The sequence below is a fragment of the Scyliorhinus canicula genome, chromosome 29 (genome assembly GCF_902713615.1).
Source record: "Scyliorhinus canicula chromosome 29, sScyCan1.1, whole genome shotgun sequence".
NCBI lineage: Eukaryota > Metazoa > Chordata > Chondrichthyes > Carcharhiniformes > Scyliorhinidae > Scyliorhinus > Scyliorhinus canicula.
The window spans coordinates 12305896-12326925 of NC_052174.1; the positions used below are offsets into that span (position 1 = coordinate 12305896).

General features: G+C 53.2%; 1 protein-coding gene across 2 annotated transcripts in view; it reads right to left on the reverse strand.

The window, feature by feature from the left end:
- Positions 1 to 4785: 4785 nt before the first annotated feature.
- Positions 4786 to 21030, reverse strand: part of LOC119958431 (amine oxidase [flavin-containing] A-like) — a 36303-nt gene continuing 20058 nt past the window's right edge. Inside the window, exons 5-14 of one of the 2 annotated variants that reach the window (XM_038786971.1) lie at positions 18916 to 19007; positions 18021 to 18162; positions 16553 to 16705; positions 13179 to 13338; positions 10734 to 10878; positions 9667 to 9724; positions 7468 to 7565; positions 6821 to 6932; positions 5798 to 6071; positions 4786 to 5660 (exon numbers count right to left, since the gene is read on the reverse strand). In XM_038786971.1, the coding sequence (XP_038642899.1) occupies positions 5886 to 6071; positions 6821 to 6932; positions 7468 to 7565; positions 9667 to 9724; positions 10734 to 10878; positions 13179 to 13338; positions 16553 to 16705; positions 18021 to 18162; positions 18916 to 19007 (1146 nt within the window). In that variant the 3' untranslated portion in view covers positions 4786 to 5660; positions 5798 to 5885. The remainder of the gene's footprint in view (positions 5661 to 5797; positions 6072 to 6820; positions 6933 to 7467; positions 7566 to 9666; positions 9725 to 10733; positions 10879 to 13178; positions 13339 to 16552; positions 16706 to 18020; positions 18163 to 18915; positions 19008 to 21030) is intronic. The other variant, XM_038786972.1, reaches the window with a different exon arrangement.

Sequence of the window (21030 nt, forward strand, 5' to 3'; positions counted from 1 at the left end):
ACTTTGACAGCGTTGGTCCATTCGAGGGGCACATAGAACATAGAACAGTACAGCACAGAACAGGCCCTTCGGCCCTCAATGTTGTGCCGAGCAATGATCACCCTACTCAAACCCACGTATCCACCCTATACCCGTAACCCAACAACCCCCCCCCCTTAACCTTACTTTTATTAGGACACTACGGGCAATTTATCACGGCCGATCCACCCTAACCCGCACATCTTTGGACTGTGGGAGGAAACCGGAGCACCCGGAGGAAACCCACGCACACACGGGGAGGACGTGCAGACTCCGCACAGACAGTGACCCAGCCGGGAATCGAACCTGGGACCCTGGAGCTGTGAAGCATTTATGCTAACCACCATGCTACCCTGCTGCCCCTATGACCGATGACATGTTGATGGTCGTCTCTCCGAGTGGCTTGACGCGGTTTGAATAAAGTCACCAACCGAGGCACATTGACAAACTCCACGAGATCGTCGCGAGGTTTAGAAAACGAGAGCAGAACACGCTTTCAGCAACATATCCAAATATGTGCAACTGCCCAAGGTTCTCCCACACATTTAACGCCCGCTTTGCTCCTGATGAAAAGGGAAGTGAGGACGACCTTTGACCTCCTCTTGCCGGACGAGACATCGTTGGGTCGTAGGTCTTGAGACGGGAAAGTGAGTCGAGGAGACAGTCGTTTCAACAGCGAGAACAAGCGTCGGCGGACAGTCGCCCCACCCGTGAGAAGTCCCTACGCCGGCATTGGCTCAGGCTCGCCCAATACCCGACACGATGCCAATGACAATGGAGACACCGCACCGATCAATGTGTGGTCAATGGGCGTCAAGCGTTCCCGTGCCCCGGGCTACCTCAGAAGGCAACCATCCCTGTTCCATCTGACCGCGTGGCCGCTCGTCTGTCGGCAGAAGACGAGAATGCAGCAGAAGTATCGGCGATTACCCATCCTGCTTTTGAAAAAGACGTCTCCCGAGGTAGAGACGTCTATTGGAGACCCTGAAAATACATCTATGGTCGAGACGATCAAAGCCCCCCGAGGTTCGCAGGAACCCAGCGAGAAACAGACGTCCACTCGATCATCTACCTTACTGACCGTGTTAGTACAATACAATAATCCGATGCCTGCACATGGGTAAGGATGTCGATGATTATGTTAAAATAGTAGTTGTGTTGGGCCTTGGTAGTAAAGGGAGAGGGATTGATATATGAGTGTTATTGTAATTGTGTGCAATGTCTCTTTAAGAATCGAGTCACGTGACATGTGCATCGCCATTGGCTGCTTCGCGAGCTTTTGTCCCAAGCATACTGGCAACCCTTGCACATGAAGACCTATCCAATAAACCTGTTGATCTTACTTTAAACCCACTACATCAGCAATCTATTTCTTTTGATTCAAAGATACAACGCAACCCCTTTATATGCCTTCCCCCCCCCCGCGCTTCATTACCCACCCAGGGCACTTTGACCTTCTCGACCGAGCTGATTGGGTGATTCCACCCTTGAACAAAGAACAGTACAGCACAGCAACAGGCCCTTCGGCCCTACAAGCCTGCGCCGATCACCTAAAACCTTCCACACTTCTGGGCTCCGTATCCCTCTATTCCCATCCTATTCATGTATTTGTCAAGACGCCCCTTAAACGTCACTATCGTCCCTGCTTCCACCACCTCCTCTGGCAGCGAGTTCCAGGCACCCACTACCCTCTGTGTAAACAAACTTGCCTCGTACATCTCCTCTAAACCTTGCCCCTCGCACCTTAAACCTATGCCCCCTAGTAATTGACCCCTCTACCCTGGGGAAAAGCCTCTGACGATCCACTCTGTCTATGCCCCTCATAATTTTGTAGACCTCTATCAGGTCGCCCCTCAACCTCCATCGTTCCAGTGAGAACAAACCGAGTTTATTCAACCTTTCCTCACAGCTAATGCCCTCCATACCAGGCAACACCCTGGTAAACCTCTTCTGTCCCCTCTTCAAAGCCTCCACATCCTTCTGGTAGTGAGGCGACCAGAATTGAACACTATACTCCAAGCGCGGCCTAACTAAGGTTCTACACAGCTGTAGCATGACTTGCCAATTCTTATACCCAATGCCCCGTTTTTATACTCACGGCTGAGGTTGCCTCGAATGTGGCGATGTCTGTTCATTTCTTTATCATTCGCCCTGGAGGATGTGACAAAGACTCCCACGTTCCCAGTTACCCCTTGAGGAGATGTCTGTGGCCTTTTTCCTGAAGCCACTGTACGCCATGCGGGTAAAAAGTGTTTCCAGGAATTTAACCCAATTTGACAATGGAAAAGCGGCCATTTTGTGTGTCCATAGATACGGATAGTTTTACCTCACTTGCCTCTTCCTCAATGTTTTGCTTCCGATGCGCGATCAATAACCACAGAAATGAAGGAGTAGTCCGAATCGATGGCTTTAATCTACAAGAAGCGTGCCCAGCAGCTTGAGTACTGAAAGAACGATGGCTGCTGGGAAACACGGGTTCTTATACTCCGCCTCGTGGGCGGAGCTACCTTCATCTCGGCCAATGGGAAGACAACACTCGGGCCAATGGGCAGTGAGCCTTCTCCACCAATAGCAGCTCACACTCCCAGGTGCCGCATTCATAGAGTAGCCAAACGGGTTGAGCATCAAACCTGTGACTGTCGGTGAGAATCCCTCTCGGCCAGGGAGAGTTTGAGCCACGGCCATCACTATCCACAGCCCCAGACTACAACAGGCCCGTTGCCCCGGCAACGCGGTCCCCCTGAGTGAACTACGACACCATCCGCCCCACCTGAACCCCTCATGACTTCACACACTTCAACGGCCACGGGGAGCCGGTGATCGGAAGGATAAAGATTTATTTTAATCGGCAATAAATCTGTCCATGGCAGTAACGATGCGCACATGATGGCTCGCGTTAGGGCAAACCAACAGGCCCGTCCCTTAAAGGGCCGGCTTCGACGCTCGGATTGGAGTCCCCAGCTGGGTGGGCCTTCGCGCACCGACCTGGGAAGCTCGCACGCCACAAGCCGAACGGAAATGGAGGTCTCTCCGTGGGCCACAGGAGGGAGATAACACACACAAATGCTGCAAATTGAGAAAATGTCCTCCTACACCCTCATTCCATATTTTTGCGAAACTTATTGTACGGGATTCTTCGCCGGCGCCATCCTGCGCTCCCCATTGGCCGGGACGGAGGGAATCCCGCGCCGATAGAGGGTTCTGGCATGACGGAGAATCTCACAGTGCACAGCTAAAGATGAACTCGGTGAAAGATTAGAATTATACATCAACAATAATTTCGCAATAATAATCTTTATTCGTGTCACAAGTGGGCTTACATTAACACTGCAATGAAGTTACTGTGAAAAGCCCCTAGTCGCCACATTCCGACCCCTGTTCGGGTAACACGGAGGGAGAATTCAGAATGTCCAATTCGCCCAACAAGCACGTCTTTCGGGACTCGTGGGAGGAAAGCGGAGGAAACCCACGCAGACACGGGGAGAACGTGCAGACTCCGCGCAGACAGTGACCCCAAGCCGGGAATCGAACCGGGGTCCCTGCCGCTGTGGAGCAACAGTGCTAACCACTGTGCTACCCTGCCGCCCAACGCTTTTTGTTTTACCAAATCTCCATTCGTGTCACACGTCGGCTTACATTAACACTGCAATGAATTTACCGTGAAAATCTCCTCGTCGCCACATTCCGGCGTCTGTTCACCGAGGGAGAATGCAGAATTTGACAGAAATATAAAATAAACAATGTTACAAAGGCAGTTTGTTGTTTCAGCAATCAACATGTACAGACAAGCGTTGATGTAGCAGCGAAGAATTTGATAACTGTTTCTATAAAAGTTGCTTTCTTACATAAGGTACCAGCGTACATAAAACGTGAACCAGCTATACATAAAGAGTGGTGTTGGGTGGGGAACGCACTCCATGGTTTAGTTCAGGGGGAACCCTCATTCTGACCTCCAGTTGAACGGACGCCTACGACCTCACATGACTGGGACGTGCCGAGGTCAGGGGAACATTTCCTTATTTGGCTTTCCAATGTCGGAGAACGGTTAATCCCTCACTGTGCGTTTGTCCACCTCGCCATGGCGATCTGCCAGACCATCAACAAACAGGAAGGCCCCACATCCTCGGGGCGTCCGTTCCTCTCTCCGTCGGTCAGCTTTACAAACACAAGCTGGGTGCCATCACATCAGAACTGCCCCTGTTGACCTTGACCTTATCCCTGGTGAGACGTGCCTGCTCGCCCTCTGACCTTTAACCTTAGTTTCCTCATGATAGGAACACAAGTGCCCAAAAGACTGCATTGCAAGCAGCTGGTCCCCTTTGTTGAAGGGTCAATAATGAGGGGGCATCATTTTAAGGCGAAGGGCAGGACAGGTACAGCACGGGGTTAGATACAGAGTAAAGCTCCCTCTACACTGTCCCCATCAAACACTCCCAGGACAGGTACAGCACGGGGTGAGATACAGAGTAAAGCTCCCTCTACACTGTCCCCATCAAACACTCCCAGGACAGGTACAGCACGGGGTTAGATACAGAGTAAAGCTCCCTCTACACTGTCCCCATCAAACGCTCCCAGGACAGTTACAGCATGGGGTTAGATACAGAGTAAAGCTCCCTCTACACTGTCCCCATCAAACAATCCCAGGACAGGTACAGCACGGGGTTAGATACAGAGTAAAGCTGCCTCTACACTGTCCCCATCAAACACTCCCAGGACAGGTACAGCACGGGGTTAGATACAGAGTAAAGTTCCCTCTGCACTGTCCCCATCAAACACTCCCAGGACAGGTACAGCACGGGGTTAGATACAGAGTAAAGCTCCCTCTACACTATCCCCATCAAACACTCCCAGGACAGGTACAGCACGGGGTTAGATACAGAGTAAAGCTGCCGTTTTCGAAGGTGTCACGTTGGATGAACTATGACTGAGAATCACCTTCCTTTAGGGAATAGACAGCAAGGTGACCGGGGGCAGGGTAGAAAATATGGACACAAGTTGTGTGTGAATTTTAATAAACCCTCCTTCGTACTCCTGCGAGACGATCCAATCAGCTGCGAGATTTAGTTTCTGGACGAATATTGGCCAAGACGGGGAAGTTTTGAGAAGACTTGCATTTATATAGCGCCCTTTTCGTTCAACAGCTTCACAGCCGACGAATTACCTTTTGACGCTCCGTCCCTGTTGGACGTTTGGAAGTGCAGCAGCCGATTGCCGCACAGCATGATCCCACAATCAGCGAGGGTGGGAGCGCGCAGAATCTGTTTCTGGGACGTCGGCGGAGGGGCGTACGTTGGCTCCTCGTTCCCAACGTTGGCTGTGGGATCCGAGAGGGCGGGCGGGGCCTCCGGTTAAGGTCTCATCGATCGCCAACTGCGCGGCACACGCCCTCGGCGCAGTCTCGGAACAGGAACCCAGGAGGCGCAACGGGTCGGAATGTTGAGTTCGTGACTGCAGATTCCAAAAGATCTGCTGTTTGTATAGCATTCGATGGGAAGAATGGCCTTTGTTTAGTCTACACTGCCTTAAAACTGATCAATCACCAGCCGATTGGAAAATTAAATCTATTTCTTTTAATGCGTGTCAAAAATGAGATAAATTAGTCCAATTTAATCCAAACGAATGATTTAGAAATAAAGGAAATTTCGATTGACGCGAGAACTGGTCAGAGATTGCCGAAAGTCTTTCGTTTCCAATTGGATTACTCCCGTGTCGATATGTTCCGGAAACTTCCGCCTCCCCTCCCCGCACACCCGGTAGCGACAACGGCGCTTGCGCACGTCTGAGGTAAGAACGGAAGGTTCCGGAAATGCCCGGCAGGCCTGGCAGGGCCCGTGGAGAACGGGGCAGCCCGGGGCTCCTCAATGAGCTCAAAGCTTCGACTGGAAAAACCAGGCTAGGCCAGCGGCCAGGCCGATCCCGCCAAAACGCAGGAGGGCGTCGATCGAGGGCAACGCGCCTGGAAGCCAGGAACGGTCTGCGGACGCGGGCGGGGCGGCAGCGGGCGACGGCAGCTCTTGCTCAATCGGGTCCGTCTTCCCGAGCCTGTGCAATACCTGTGAAGGAACAAAGACGCTATTCCATTGCTGAGAGAAATTCGCAGGCCTGTCACCCCCCTATTGGCTGTGGGTCGGAGTCACATGTCGGCCAGACCTGGGTAAGGGCGGCAGGTTTACTTCCCTGAAGGGCATCAGTGAATCCGATGGGATTTTACGACAATCGATGTTGCCACGGTCGTCGTCGAGACTTATTTTCAATTCCGGATTTGTAAATAAATTTAAGTTCCTCCAGATGCCGTGGTGGGATTTGAACCCACGTTCCCCCACACCCCGCCCTCTCGATCGTTAGTTCAGTGACATTACCGCCACGCAATCGTCCCCCCCCCCCCCCCCCCCCCCCCCCCCCCCCCCGCCCCCTTGGATGCGTCAAGTTCAATTGCCAATTGATGCCCAGTTTTCCATGCACCCAGGCAACATTTTACCTCAGGATCTCTTGATTCGACAGGGTTGGCAATCCAAAAAGGAAGACTCTGCAAGGGCTGTGGGGGTGGGTGGGGGTGGGGGGGGGGGGGGGGGGAGGAGAAGAGGGGGGAGTGGTACTCGGGCATTGCTCCGGCCTCCTATTCGATATGAGACTGAGTGAGGACCCCGACAGTCACACCTCATCCCTATCCCACCAGGGATTGGACAGTCACGCGCCATCCATCTCAAACCATCAGTGATTGGACAGTCATCCGCCTTCCCAATTTGCAGCCCCCCCCCCCCCCCCCCCACCGACCCCCTTCGCCTCTGGAGGTCCCACTCACCTCGCGAGCTGCCCTCTCGCCCGCCTGAACCGCACCATCCATGTACCCGGTCCACTCAGTGGCAAGTTCGGTGCCAGCGAAATGGATTCTGCCAACAGGTTGGAGCAGCGCCCTGGAGAGTGAGCGACAGAGTGGGTGTGAGTCAAGCTGCAAAAGACACGGGAACACGACTCAACAAACTGACCGGTCGGTGTGAGTCCGCTCAACCCGACGTGTGGCGAACAACGCAGAGCCTCACGTCAGGTCGCCCTTTGACCGGCCTGTGACCCCCCCCCCCACCTCCAACAGCGCCCCCACCCCCTGACAAAGTCCCCCCTGCCCGTGGATCGGACTGAGTCCACCACAGCCACGCCCGCATCCCTAACTTCTCTTGAGGGGGCATTTAAACAGTCAAGCACAAGGCTTGGCCTTATCCCTTTTGTTTGCAGACAGTGGCTTCCTGCGAATGAGGGTACATCACGAGAGCGAGTATAAATGAGCCCCGTTTTGAACTTGACAAATTATCTTAAACTGGTTGTTAGTGCTGCGAGCGCACTCAGGATTGTTCAGTGAGTGCTTCCCAGTCAGATATATGCGAGTAAGGGTATATTTTAGAGGTGAATCGGTTGGGATTTGAGGACATTGGGTCTTGTCTTGGCTGAACTCACTCTCCAAAGGATGTGAGGACGCCCGGACCGAAAGTATTTGAAAATCCTCCTCCTGAGTAAGCCTCCTCCATCCAGTTCTTCTCGATATAGTCTTTAGGCTGAATGGAATAGAAGAGATTGAGGTGAATGAGGATGAATTTGTTATGGAGTCATCCATGAGGCAGCTTCAAATCACTGAGACAATCGATTATACAACTATTCATCCAATTTCCCTTGCTCCATCTCCCTCTACATTTCCTCCTTTCCATCACCCCTCTCCGTCGCCACCCTCTCTGTCTCCATTTCCCTCCCTCCATCACCCCTCCTCTTCATCTCCCTATCCATCTCCCTTTCTCCCGTCACCATCTCTCTCTCCATCTCCCCCATCCATCTCTCGCTCTCTCTCCATCTCCTCCCTCCATCTCACACTTTCTATCTATCTCCCCCTCTCTCTATCTCCCCATCACCCCCTCTCTCTCCCTCTCTCTCTATCTCCCCATCACCTCCCTCTCTCTCCCTCTCTCTCTATCTCCCCATCACCCCCTCTCTCTCTCTCTCTCTATCTCCCCATCACCCCCCCTCTCTCTCTCTCTCTATCTCCCCATCACCCCCCTCTCTCTCTCTCTCTCTATCTCCCCATCACCCCCTCTCTCTCTCTCTCTCTATCTCCCCATCACCCCCCCTCTCTCTCTCTCTCTCTATCTCCCCATCACCCCCTCTCTCTCTCTCTCTATCTCCCGATCACCCTCTCTCTCTCTCTCTATCTCCCATCACTCTCTGTCTCTATCTCCCGATCACCCTCTCTCTCTCTCTCTCTATCTCCCCGTCACCCCCTCTCTCTCTCTCTCTATCTCCCCATCACCCCCTCTCTCTCTATCTCTCTCTCTCTATCTCCTCATCACCCCCTCTCTCTCTCTCTATCTCCCCATCACCCCCCCCTCTCTCTCTCTCTATCTCCCCATCACCCCCTCTCTCTCTCTATCTCCCCATCACCCCCCTCTCTCTCTCTCTCTATCTCCCCATCACCCTCTCTCTCTCTCTCTATCTCCCCATCACCCCCTCTCTCTCTCTCACTTTCTTATCTCCCTCTCTCTCTATCTCACTTTATCTCCCCTCCCTTTCTACCTCCCCCCTCTCTATCTCACACTTTCTATCACCCCTCTATCTATCTCCCCATCTCTCTACCCCTCCCCTCTCTCCCACACTTTCTACCTCCCCCTCTCTATCTACCTCCCCCCCTCTATCTCACACTTTCTTATCTCCCCCTCTCCTTCCCCATTTCTCAAACCTAATTTCTTTGTCCAAACGTTCTCTCGTTCTCCTGCCTCTCCTTTCACCATCATCCACACCCCCCTCCACTCCCTTCAGTTCCCCCCCTTCCCTCTCTCCCCATCTCAGCCCCTCCATTCCCAGTTGCCCCCCCCCTCTCCCCCCCCCCCCCCCACCCACCCCCACCCCCACCCCCAGCTTTGCCAGCTAGTCTCATGGGATCATAGATCATAGAATTTACAGTGCAGAAGGAGGCCATTCAGCCCATCGAGTCTGCACCGGCTCCTGGAAAGAGCACCCTACCCAAGGTTAACACCTCCACCCTATCCCCATAACCCAGTAACCCCACCCAACACTAAGGGCAATTTTGGACACTACGGGCAATTTAGCACGGCCAATCCACCCTAACCTGCACATCTTTGGACTGTGGGAGGAAACCGGAGCACCCGGAGGGAACCCACGCACACACGGGGAGGATGTGCAGACTCCACACAGACAGTGACCCAAGCCGGGAATCGAACCTGGGACCCTGGAGCTGTGAAGCGATTGTGCTAACCACAATGCTACCGTGCTGCCCAACTCGCTTATTGTCACGAGTCGGCTTCAAATGAAGTTACCGTGAAAAGCCCCTAGTCGCCACATTCCGGCGCCTGTCCGGGGAGGCTGGTACGGGAATCGAACCCTCGCTGCTGGCCTGCCTTGGCCTGCTTTCAAAGCCAGCGATTTAGCCCAGGTGTACAATATCAGCTCGGTTCTGGTTTCAGTCGGCTTGGCGCTTCTTCAAGATCTTGCCAATCCTGTTTGGGAGTCCGTTCTGGGTGGGGGTTGGGGCTTTGGGGGGTGAGGGAGGGGTGGGGGTTGGGGCTTCGGGGGGTGAGGGAGGGGTGGGGGTTGGGGCTTTGGGGTGGGGGTGGGGGGGGGGGGGCGGTGTTGGGGATCCGCGCTACTCACATCCAAAAACTCCTTCATCTTAAAGATTTTGGCATAATGTTTGCAGACACTTTCCTTCCTGGCAATAGAGAAATAGAAAATTGTGAGTAAGCTCAGATAAGGGAGTAGAAAGCCCTACCAATAATGCAACACTGACCTTTCCGCTCAAATTATACCAGCTCCCTCACTTCCTGGCTAGCCCAATCATCGGGGAGATATTCCCATCACCATCTCATCTCTCCGTCTCTCCCTCCGTCATCACTTTTTCTATCGGTGCTTTCTCTGGCCTTCCTCCTGAGCTCCAACCAACCCCTTGCTTCCCTGTCCCTACCAGATTCTTCACACCACGGGCGTCACCGTGGTTGGCACCGCTGCCTCACAGCGCCAGGGACCCAGGTTCAATTCCGGCTTCGGCCTGTGCGGAGTCTGCACGTTCCCCCCCCCCCCCCCCCCCCCCCCCCCGTGTGTGCGTGGGTTTCCTCCGGGTGCTCCGGTTTCCCCCACAAGTCCAAAGATGTGCAGGTTAGGGTGGGGTTATGGGGATAGGGCGGGGGAGTGGGCCTGGGTTGGTGCGGACCCGATAGGCCGAATGGCCTCCTTCTCCACTGTAGGAATTCTATGATTCTATGCCCGCCCTGACCTCACCACTTCCTAAGAAACAGGAGACAAAGCCCCTTTAGGCCGGCTAACCCAATCACAGACTCAACTCCATAAGCCTGCACCATCCCCGTATCTCCCAGTAACCCCTAACCCCCCTTGTGTGGCCTTTGACCCCTCACCTCTACAATGACCAACGTGCTTACAAGTGCAACCAACTACCTCTTCCGATTGGGGTATAATCCCACACCCGTGTCCCCTCCCATCGGCCATATTGGTCTGGAGCCCAATGTAGGCCAGACCAGGTAAGGGTGACAGATTTCCTTCCCCCACCCCCTCCCCGCAATCCAGTTGCATAACTACTCTGCTACTGATGGTGACCCCCCCCCGCCGCCCCCCCCCCCCCCGCCCCCCCCACCACCAGAAAGTGGAGGATCCCAACATCTGTCGGTTCCTGCCAATGACCCTTCGTTGCTCCCGGTTGATCTGACCTCTGCTCAGGGGTGTCCAGACTCATTCTCCGCGCCTTGTCCGACACGATGAATCCCATGATGGCCGGGTGACTCCCATCGGGCTTTGTGTCGTCGATGCTGCAGTCAACGGTTCCGGTATCCGACACGGAGCAGCCACTGAACCCTGGGTGGGGGGGGGGGGGGGGGGGTGGACAAGGGAAGGTCAAGACAACTTCAACATCCTCTTGCACTGTGCTCGAACTGGAAGTTCATTCGTGGGGTCGCTCATCGCGACAGAAGTAGGCCATTCAGCCCTTCGAGTCTGCTCTGCCATCAATCAACACACAGGTGATTCACCTCGGTTCCTCTCTTGATCCCCCCTTGGTGTTGGTGGGGGGGGTGGGGGGTTACAGTTCACTCGGGGGTCAGAGTTGCCGTGGCAACGTAAACCGTTCACCGCATTTTGCGGCCAGGAGTTATGATGGAGGCTCGAACGTTCTTCACATCACACAGCTGACCAGCAGTCTTTCCCGCTCTTACCGTTAGCAGTTGGCTTCCTTGGCCACCAAGTCCCGGGGTGGGACTCGAACCTGGCACTAACCCACTGCGCCACAAGGCCTACTCCCTTCCTCAGCCCAAAACAAGCTGTCAGTCTTTAAGATGCTCAATGATGGGGGAAGCCTCAATTCACTGTGGTAGTGTCTTGTGAGAGTACCTTTAAGAAATGGGTGTTTAAGAAATGTACCTTGATGAAATGGGTGTTAATCAGTGATGTCAGAGTGTGGGTGGAGCTGGGCTCTCTGTCAGCTTTTTACTTTTGTTTTAGGCTGTTTGCTGCAGGGTGTGTTTTAGTTTCGTTTTCAGAGCTGGATAGCTGCAGTCACAGGCATTAGGTGTATGAATCTCTCTCTGTAATCTAAAGACTGTAAATAGATCCCTTGGTGATTGGATTGGATTGGATTGGATTTGTTTATTGTCACGTGTACCGAGGTACAGTGAAAAGTATTTTTCTGCAAGCAGCTCAACAGATCATTCAGTACATGGGAAGTAAAGGGAATTGAACAGAATTCAAGAAAATACATGAGAATACATAATAGGGCAACACAATATATACAATGTACTACATAAGCATTGGCATCGGATGAAGCAGACAGGGTGTAGTGTTAATGAGGACAGTCCATAAAAGGGTCATTTAGGAGTCTGGTGACAGTGGGGAAGAAGCTGTTTTTGAGTCTGTTCGTCCGTGTTCTCAGACTTCTGTATCTCCCGCCCGATGGAAGAAGTTGGAAGAGTGAGTAAGCCGGGTGGGAGGGGTCTTTGATTATGCTGCCCGCTTTCCCCAGACAGCGGGAGGTGTAGATGGAATCAATGGATGGGAGGCAGGTTTGTGTGATGGACTGGGCGGTATTCACGACTCTCTGAAGTTCCTTGCGGTCCTGGGCCGAGCAGTTGCCATACCAGGCTGTGATGCAGCCCGAGAGGATGCTCTCTATAGTGCATCTGTAAAAGTTGGTAAGGGTTAATGCGGACATGCCAAATTTCCTTAGTTTCCTGAGGAAGTAAAGGCGCTGTTGTGCTTTCTTGGTGATAGCGTTGACGTGGGTGGACCAGGACAGATTTTCGGTGATGTTCACCCCTAGGAATTTGAAACTGCTAAACATCACTACCTCGGCTCCGTTGATGCTGACAGGGGTGTGTACAGTACTTTGCTTCCTGAAGTCGATGACCAGCTCTTTAGTTTTGCTGGCATTAAGGGAGAGATTGTTGTCGTTACACCACTCCACTAAGTTCTCTATCTCCCTCCTGTATTCAGACTCGTCGTTGTTCGAGATCCGGCGATTTAAAACTAATAACAGTAGTGACTTTAACCTGATGTACTTCTGTTAAAAGTTATTTTTTTTAACTCTTCTGGATATTAAACGGAAAGCTTAAAGGATTACTTAGTGTTGTAGTCGTTGGGGGTTGTATTTGAATTGATGGTTGCTAATATGTTCACTGTATGTTTTAAAAAGGTTAACTTGAGTTCATGGAATAAACATTGTTTTGCTTTAAAAAACACTTTTCCATTTCTGCCGCCCCACACCTGTAGGGTGGGCCGTGTGCTCCCCATACCACTATCTAGTAAACATTGGGGGGTCAGGGGAACTCCATGATACACTTTGGGGTTCTCTAAACCCTGGCCCATAACAAATCGGGGGCTCGAGGGGAATAGAGGTCTGTCCATCGGATTGGCTTAGTGACCTTAACTCTCTCAGACTGTTAACCCCCGGCAGTTTTTAACCGTTTCAACAAAACCACCTCCCATTCTTTGAAACTCCAGGGACGATGGGGTGGCTCCACTCAATCTCCCCGCATCGCAGGATTCGGTGGAGCGCAACCTTTCACCCGACCTTCTCTGAGGCACATCCTGCGGGGAGGCCGAACCCTGTGAACAACGCCAACCTTCCCCCGCCCCCGCCACCCTCCTCCGCTAAATGGGCTTACCTCTCTCTTTCCAGAAAGCTGTCTGGTAAAAGACGACAGTCTTGATGACTGAGCCCATGGGCATCCGTTGGATGAGCTGACTCTTCATGGCCGGCAGAGGCGGGAGGAAACTAATCTTCTGCAGGATGGCGTGCGGCACGGCTGAGATGGCAAACATACCCTGGGGGGGGCGGGGGGGGGGGGGGGTGGCAGGAAGGGGGGGGAGGAGGGGGTCGAAGGGCAGGATAGGGTGAGGGGCGGAACAAGGAGCGGAGACACAAATAGGAGGTGAGCTCCACGTTTAGGGCGGACCATTTATCAGCAAAATCTCGAAACTGCACCACAAACAAACTCATTCATTACGAGAGGCGGCCAGCGAATGGGCCCCACCACGAAGGGTCTTGGAAAGAAATAATGAAAAGATAGCCTCACGCATAGAAACATCTTTTATCACCTCCCAAACCACGGGCAGAAAGTAAGGCCTCTGTAATATCTCCTTTCACACCACAAATAATCCGCCCCAGCACCCTGTGTTACTGACTGTATCTCTACTGATGTTAATCCAGCTCCCTCACACTGTCAGTAACCCCTCACCCCCAGCATCCTGTGTTACTGACTGTATCCCTACTGATGTTAATCCAGCTCCCTCACACTGTCACTCAGTAACCCCTCTCCCCCAGCACCCTGTGTTACTGACTGTATCTCTACTGATGTTAATCCAGCTCCCTCACACTGTCACTCAGTAACCCCTCTCCCCCAGCACCCTGTGTTACTGACTGTATCTCTACTGATGTTAATCCAGCTCCCTCACACTGTCACTCAGTAACCCCTCTCCCCCAGCTCCCTCACACTGTCACTCAGTAACCCCTCTCCCCCAGCACCCTGTGTTACTGACTGTATCTCTACTGATGTTAATCCAGCTCCCTCACACTGTCACTCAGTAACCCCTCTCCCCCAGCACCCTGTGTTACTGACTGTATCTCTACTGATGTTAATCCAGCTCCCTCACACTGTCACTCAGTAACCTCTCTCTCCCAGCACCCTGTGTTACTGACTGTATCTCTTCTGATGTTAATCCAGCTCCCTCACACTGTCACTCAGTAACCCCTCTCCCCCAGCACCCTGTGTTACTGACTGTATCTCTACTGATGTTAATCCAGCTCCCTCACACTGTCACTCAGTAACCCCTCTCCCCCAGCACCCTGTGTTACTGACTGTATCTCTACTGATGTTAATGCAGCTCCCTCACGCTGTCACTCAGTAACCCCTCTCTCCCCAGCACCCTGTGTTACTGACTGTATCTCTACTGATGTTAATCCAGCTCCCTCACACTGTCACTCAGTAACCCCTCTCCCCCAGCACCCTGTGTTACTGACTGTATCTCTACTGATGTTAATCCAGCTCCCTCACACTGTCACTCAGTAACTCCTCTCCCCCAGCACCCTGTGTTACTGACTGTATCTCTACTGATGTTAATCCAGCTCCCTCACAGTCACTCAGTAACCCCTCTCCCCCCAGCACCCTGTGTTACTGACTGTATCCCTACTGATGTTAATCCAGCTCCCTCACACTGTCACTCAGCAACCCCTCTCCCCCAGCACCCTGTGTTACTGACTGTATCTCTGCTGATGTTAATCCAGCTCCCTCACACTGTCACTCAGTAACCCCTCTCCCCCAGCACCCTGTGTTACTGACTGTATCTCTACTGATGTTAATCCAGCTCCCTCACACTGTCACTCAGTAACCCCTGTCCCCCCAGCACCCAGTGTTACTGACTGTATCTCTACTGATGTTAATCCAGCTCCCTCACACTGTCACTCAGTAACCCCTCTCCCCCAGCACCCTGTGTTACTGACTGTATCTCTACTGATGTTAATCCAGCTCCCTCACACTGTCACTCAGTAACCCCTCTCCCCCAGCACCCAGTGTTACTGACTGTATCTCTACTGATGTTAATCCAGCTCCCTCACAGTCACTCAGTAACCCCTCTCCCCAGCACCCTGTGTTACTGACTGTATCCCTACTGATGTTAATCCAGCTCCCTCACACTGTCACTCAGTAACCCCTCTCCCCAGCACCCTGTGTTACTGACTGTATCTCTACTGATGTTAATCCAGCTCCCTCACACTGTCACTCAGTAACCCCTCTCCCTCAGCACCCAGTGTTACTGACTGTATCTCTGCTGATGTTAATCCAGCTCCCTCACACTGTCACTCAGTAACCCCTCTCCCCCAGCACCCTGTGTTACTGACTGTATCTCTACTGATGTTAATCCAGCTCCCTCACACTGTCACTCAGTAACCCCTCTCCCCCGGCACCCTGTGTTACTGACTGTATCTCTACTGATGTTAATCCAGCTCCCTCACACTGTCACTCAGTAACTCCTCTCCCCCAGCACCCAGTGTTACTGACTGTATCTCTACTGATGTTAATCCAGCTCCCTCACAGTCACTCAGTAACCCCTCTCCCTCAGCACCCAGTGTTACTGACTGTATCTCTGCTGATGTTAATCCAGCTCCCTCACACTGTCACTCAGTAACCCCTCTCCCTCAGCACCCAGTGTTACTGACTGTATCTCTGCTGATGTTAATCCAGCTCCCTCACACTGTCACTCAGTAACCCCTCTCCCCCAGCACCCTGTGTTACTGACTGTATCTCTACTGATGTTAATCCAGCTCCCTCACACTGTCACTCAGTAACCCCTCTCCCCCGGCACCCTGTGTTACTGACTGTATCTCTACTGATGTTAATCCAGCTCCCTCACACTGTCACTCAGTAACCCCTCTCCCCCAGCACCCTGTGTTACTGACTGTATCTCTACTGATGTTAATCCAGCTCCCTCACACTGTCACACCGTAACCCCTCTCTCCCAGCACCCTGTGTTACTGACTGTATCTCTACTGATGTTAATCCAGCTCCCTCACACTGTCACTCAGTAACCCCTCTCCCCCAGCTCCCTGTGTTACTGACTGTATCTCTACTGATGTTAATCCAGCTCCCTCACACTGTCACTCAGTAACCCCTCTCCCCCCAGCACCCTGTGTTACTGACTGTATCTCTACTGATGTTAATCCAGCTCCCTCACGCTGTCACTCAGTAACCCCTCTCCCCCAGCACCCTGTGTTACTGACTGTATCTCTACTGATGTTAATCCAGCTCCCTCACACCGTCACTCAGTAACCCCTCTCCCCCACTTCACTTTCTTCCTTCCCCCACTCTCTTCCTCTATTCCCATCCTCCTTCATACCCTCCCACGCCCCCTCCCCTCCCCCTGACCTCAGAACACGTCTTGCTGAGTTGGACTTGCTCGAAGGGCTTTGGCGGGGAAGGGGAGTTTGCGATTTTTCCACCTTCCTCGCCCCCCCTCCCCCTCGACCTCTCCGATCTCTTCTTACCTCGAACGACTCGCCCCCCTCGCAGGTGACGCTCACGCCGTCGGCCTCCTCCTCCACCCTCACCACCGGCGACCCCAGTCGGACCCTGTCCCTCCCGATCCGGTCGGCCAGACGCTCGCTGATCGTCTGCGCTCCGCCAATAAACTTCCGCTCCTGCAGGGCCAAAAGGGAGCAGGTGGGGCGGTCACTGCCAAGGCATCACCAGTCACCGAGCGACAGAGAAGCAGGAGGAGGCCATTCGCCCATCCAGCCTCTTCCTGCTATCCAATGAGATTTGGGCTAACTCCTTCAAAGCGGCTCCAAATTCCTCAATCTCCCTTCCCCAAACCCTCTCAATTGAGAAAGTCGTCATCGATGACACAGACGTGATTGGAAAAGGGCTAATAAACACTTTTGCACAGGCAGGGTGGTACGGATCGGGAACGCGCTGCCGAAGGGTGTAGTGTGGGCAAATTCAATCGGAGCTTTCAAAAGGTAATCAAATAATCCTCCAATGAGGTACACAATCGGGGGTTTACTGGGAATATCGGCTTTGGGACTCGCTGAGATAGGGCGGGATTCTCCCGGACCCGGGGGGGGGGGAGGTCCCGGTGGGACGGAGTGGCGGGAACCACTCCGGCGTCGGCCCGCCCCAAAGGTGCGGAATCGTCCGTCCACTTCAGGGGCTAGGCCGGCGGCGGAGTGGTTTGCGCCCCGTCGGCCGGCGTGGAAGGCCTTTGGCGCCACACCAGCCCGGGCCGTAGGGACTCCGTCGGCTGGCGCGAGTCCGCGGCTGCTGATGTTATCCCGGCGCATGGGGGAGGTGGGTTTACCTACGTGTCGGCCATCGCGGAGGCTGACACGGCCGACACGTAGGAAAAGAGTGCCCCCACGGCACAGGCCCGCCCGCGGATCGGTGGGCCCCGATCGCGGGCCAGGCCACCGTGGGGGAACCCCCCCCAGGGCCAGATCACTCTGCGACATGGCAGTAAGTTTGTACGCGGCAAACTCTCACAAACAGCAACGAATGTCCTGACAATCAATGTCCACTGAGGGATAAATGGACAAAGAAGAAATGAAATGAAAAAGGCTTAGTGTCACGAGTAGGCCTCAAATGAGGTTACTGTGAAAAGCCCCTAGTCGCCACATTCCGGCGCCTGTTCGGGGGGAGGCTGGTACGGGAATCGAACCCGTGCTGCTGGCCTGCTTTAAAAGCCAGCCATTTAGCCCAGTGTGCTAAACCAGCCCCTATTAGGGCTGGGTAACAAAGGCTGGCCTCTCCAGCGAAGCCCACATCCCTTGAACGAATAATACAAAAAAAAAATCACAATGCTTTAAAATGTCTGCTCCATGCGTCGAGCTCTTTGCTTCCCGGTCTTTCGAAATGCTTTCTTTGCTGTTCTCTGTGTGCACATCCTGACTGGGAAATGTCAGCCTTGGATGTCCCAGCTACAGACTCAAAATAAGTCGCTCCAAATAAATGTCCTACCTGAGCCCCTCCAGCGATATTGCTGATCCGTTCAATCCCATATCCGCATTTTATCATGCACAGGAGGGAAAGCGCCGAGATCTCGTGAGCTTCCACGCAGAACACCATCCTGACAAAGATATTGAAGGTATTCCTCGTGGATCTGCTCAGAGGGGGATCAGAAGACGGGGGATTAGCAATGCGCAAAAGCACAGAGGAAGTCACTGTGGTGGTATGATTAGCATAGCTCTCTGCCATTGGTGCAGAACACCGGCTTACCATTGGCCCTGGTCGGTCATGCGCCTCTCGACCGGTTGGTTGAGACCAGTCATGTGACGGCTCCCCGATTGGTCGAGAGGCTGAGTTAACCCCGCCTCCAGGGCGGGGTATAAATACCCAGTACTCCCGGCGGTCGTCCTTATACTGTAGTCAACCGCAGGGCTAACATCTAACTGATTAAAGCCATACTTTTGTCCAGCAACTCATCTCGCGTTCAATTGATGGTACATCAGTCACAAAACCCAGCGAGGTTACCGGTCGATCTCACGGTCACACATAATCAGGGACACACTGGCCAACTCTGGAGGTGGTCAGGGTCCAACGCATTGAACGGCATGTCGGGGTCGCTCCGAGCGTCACTGGGAAACACTTCGGTTCCTCCAGTGAGGGGAGCACTTAGAATCCGGATTGGTTAATCCCGCCCGGAGAGAGAAAAGATAAGAGAGAGAGAAAGAGAGAAACGCCGGAGGTAGAACAGAGAACAGTAATCGAGCCCCCCCACCCCCCCCCCCCCCCCCCCCCGCCCCCCTCCTCCTCCCACGCATTCACGAGAAGCAAGGTTCAGGTTGAGGATTTCCTGCCTATTCCCAGGATTGTCAATCCCAAGGTGATAAATTGAAGGGCTGGTGTTCCGTACTCAGCCCAAGCCATCCGCTCGATCAACTCCTTGGCCGTCATGGAGTCCAGCTGCTCGGCGCTGGAATGTTTCCAGGGAGCTTCCCGAGGGATCTGCAAGACAGGGAAGTCGTTGTTATTCCCATCTCCTGACAACACGACCTCTGGCTGATCCCACACCAACATCCCCTCCCCCGCTCTCCCCCCCCCCCCTCCCCCACCACCACCCATCTCCCAATTGGTCTTTGAAATGATGCCCAGGGTGTGGGTTTCGTGGGCACGTTCGGCCTGTACTGCCCACCACCACCACCAGCTGCTGGCACCCCCAGTCTCACAGATTGTCACTGAGATATTTGCAGTATTGGGTGCACGTTTCTGGTCACCTCACTATAGGAAGGATGTGGAAGCATTGGAGAGGGCGCAAAGGAGATTTACCAGGATGCTGCCTGGATTGGAGAGTAGGTCTTATGAGGAAAGGTTGAGGGAGCGAGGGCTTTTCTCTTTGGAGCGAAGGAGGATGAGAGGCGACTTAATAGAGGTGTATAAGATGATGAGGGGGATAGATAGAGTGGACGCTCAGAGACTATTTCCTCAGGTGGATGTAGCTGTTACAAGGGGGCATAACTATAAGGTTCAGGGTGGGAGATACAGGAGGGATGTCCGAGGTAGGTTCTTTACTCAGAGAGTGGTTAGGGTGTGGAATGGACTGCCTGCTGTGATAGTGGGAGTCGGACACTTTAGGAACCTTCAAGCGGTTATTGGATAGGCACATGGAGCACACCAGAATGACAGGGAGTGGGATAGCTTGATCTTGGTTTCGGACAAAGCTCGGCACAGCATCGAGGGCCGAAGGGCCTGTTCTGTGCTGTACTGTTCGATGTTCTATGTGATACTGTCAGCAATCCTGGGCATAATAATAATCTTTAATGTAGGCTGACATTAACATGGCAACAAAATTGGGGGCCACACGGTAGCATGGTGGTTAGCATCAATGCTTCACAGCTCCAGGGTCCCAGGTTCGATTCCCGGCTGGGTCACTGTCTGTGCGGAGTCTGCACGTCCTCACCGTGTGTGCGTGGGTTTCCTCCGGGTGCTCCGGTTTCCTCCCACAGTCCAAAGATGTGCGGGTTAGGTGGATTGGCCATGCTAAATTGCCCGTAGTGTAAGGTTAATGGGGGGGATTGTTGGGTTACGGGTATACGGGTTACATGGGTTTAAGTAGGGTGATCATTGCTCGGCACAACATCGAGGGCCGAAGGGCCTGTTCTGTGCTGTACTGTTCTATGTTCTAAAGGTACTGTGAAAATCCCCCAGTCGCCACATTCCGGCCGCAATGAATAAAGCAGGGAGTATTCCGGGATTTATTAATAGGGGCGTCGAGTACAAGAACGAGGAGGTTACACTGAACTTATACAAGACATGAGTATACCCTCAGCTGGAATATTGTGCACCGTTCTGGGCCACACTTTAGGAAGGAAATGAACACATTGGAGAGAGCGCAGAAGAGGCTGGTTGAGCACACTGGGCTAAATCGCTGGCTTTGACCAAGCAGACCAAGGCAGGCCAGCAGCACGGTTCAATTCCCGTACCAGCCTCCCCGAACAGGCGCCGGAATGTGGCGACTAGGGGGCTTTTCACAGTAACTTCATTTGAAGCCAACTCGCGACAATAAGCCATTTTCATTTTTCATTTCAGTTTCATTTCAGAGGTTCCCAAGAACGGTTCCGTGGATGAGAAACTTCAGCGATGGGGATCGATTGGGAGAGGTCGGGACTGTTCCTCTCGGAGAGAAGAAGACTGAGGAGATTTGACAGAGATGTTTAAAATCACGAGGGGGGCTGGACAGAGTAGATCGGGAGAAACTGTAACCCCTCCCCCCTCGTAACAGGATCGAGAGCGAGAGGGGGCACAGATTTAAAGTGATTTGCAAAAGAAGCAAACGCGATTTGAGAAAAGCCTTTTGCCCCCAGCGAGTGGTTGGGGTCTGAGATTAGAATTAGAATTAGAATTAGAACAGTACAGCACAGAACAGGCCATTCGGCCCTCGATGTTGTGCCGAGCAATGATCACCCTACTCAAGCCCACGTATCCACCCTATACCCGTAACCCAACAACCCCCATTAACCTTATATTTTTA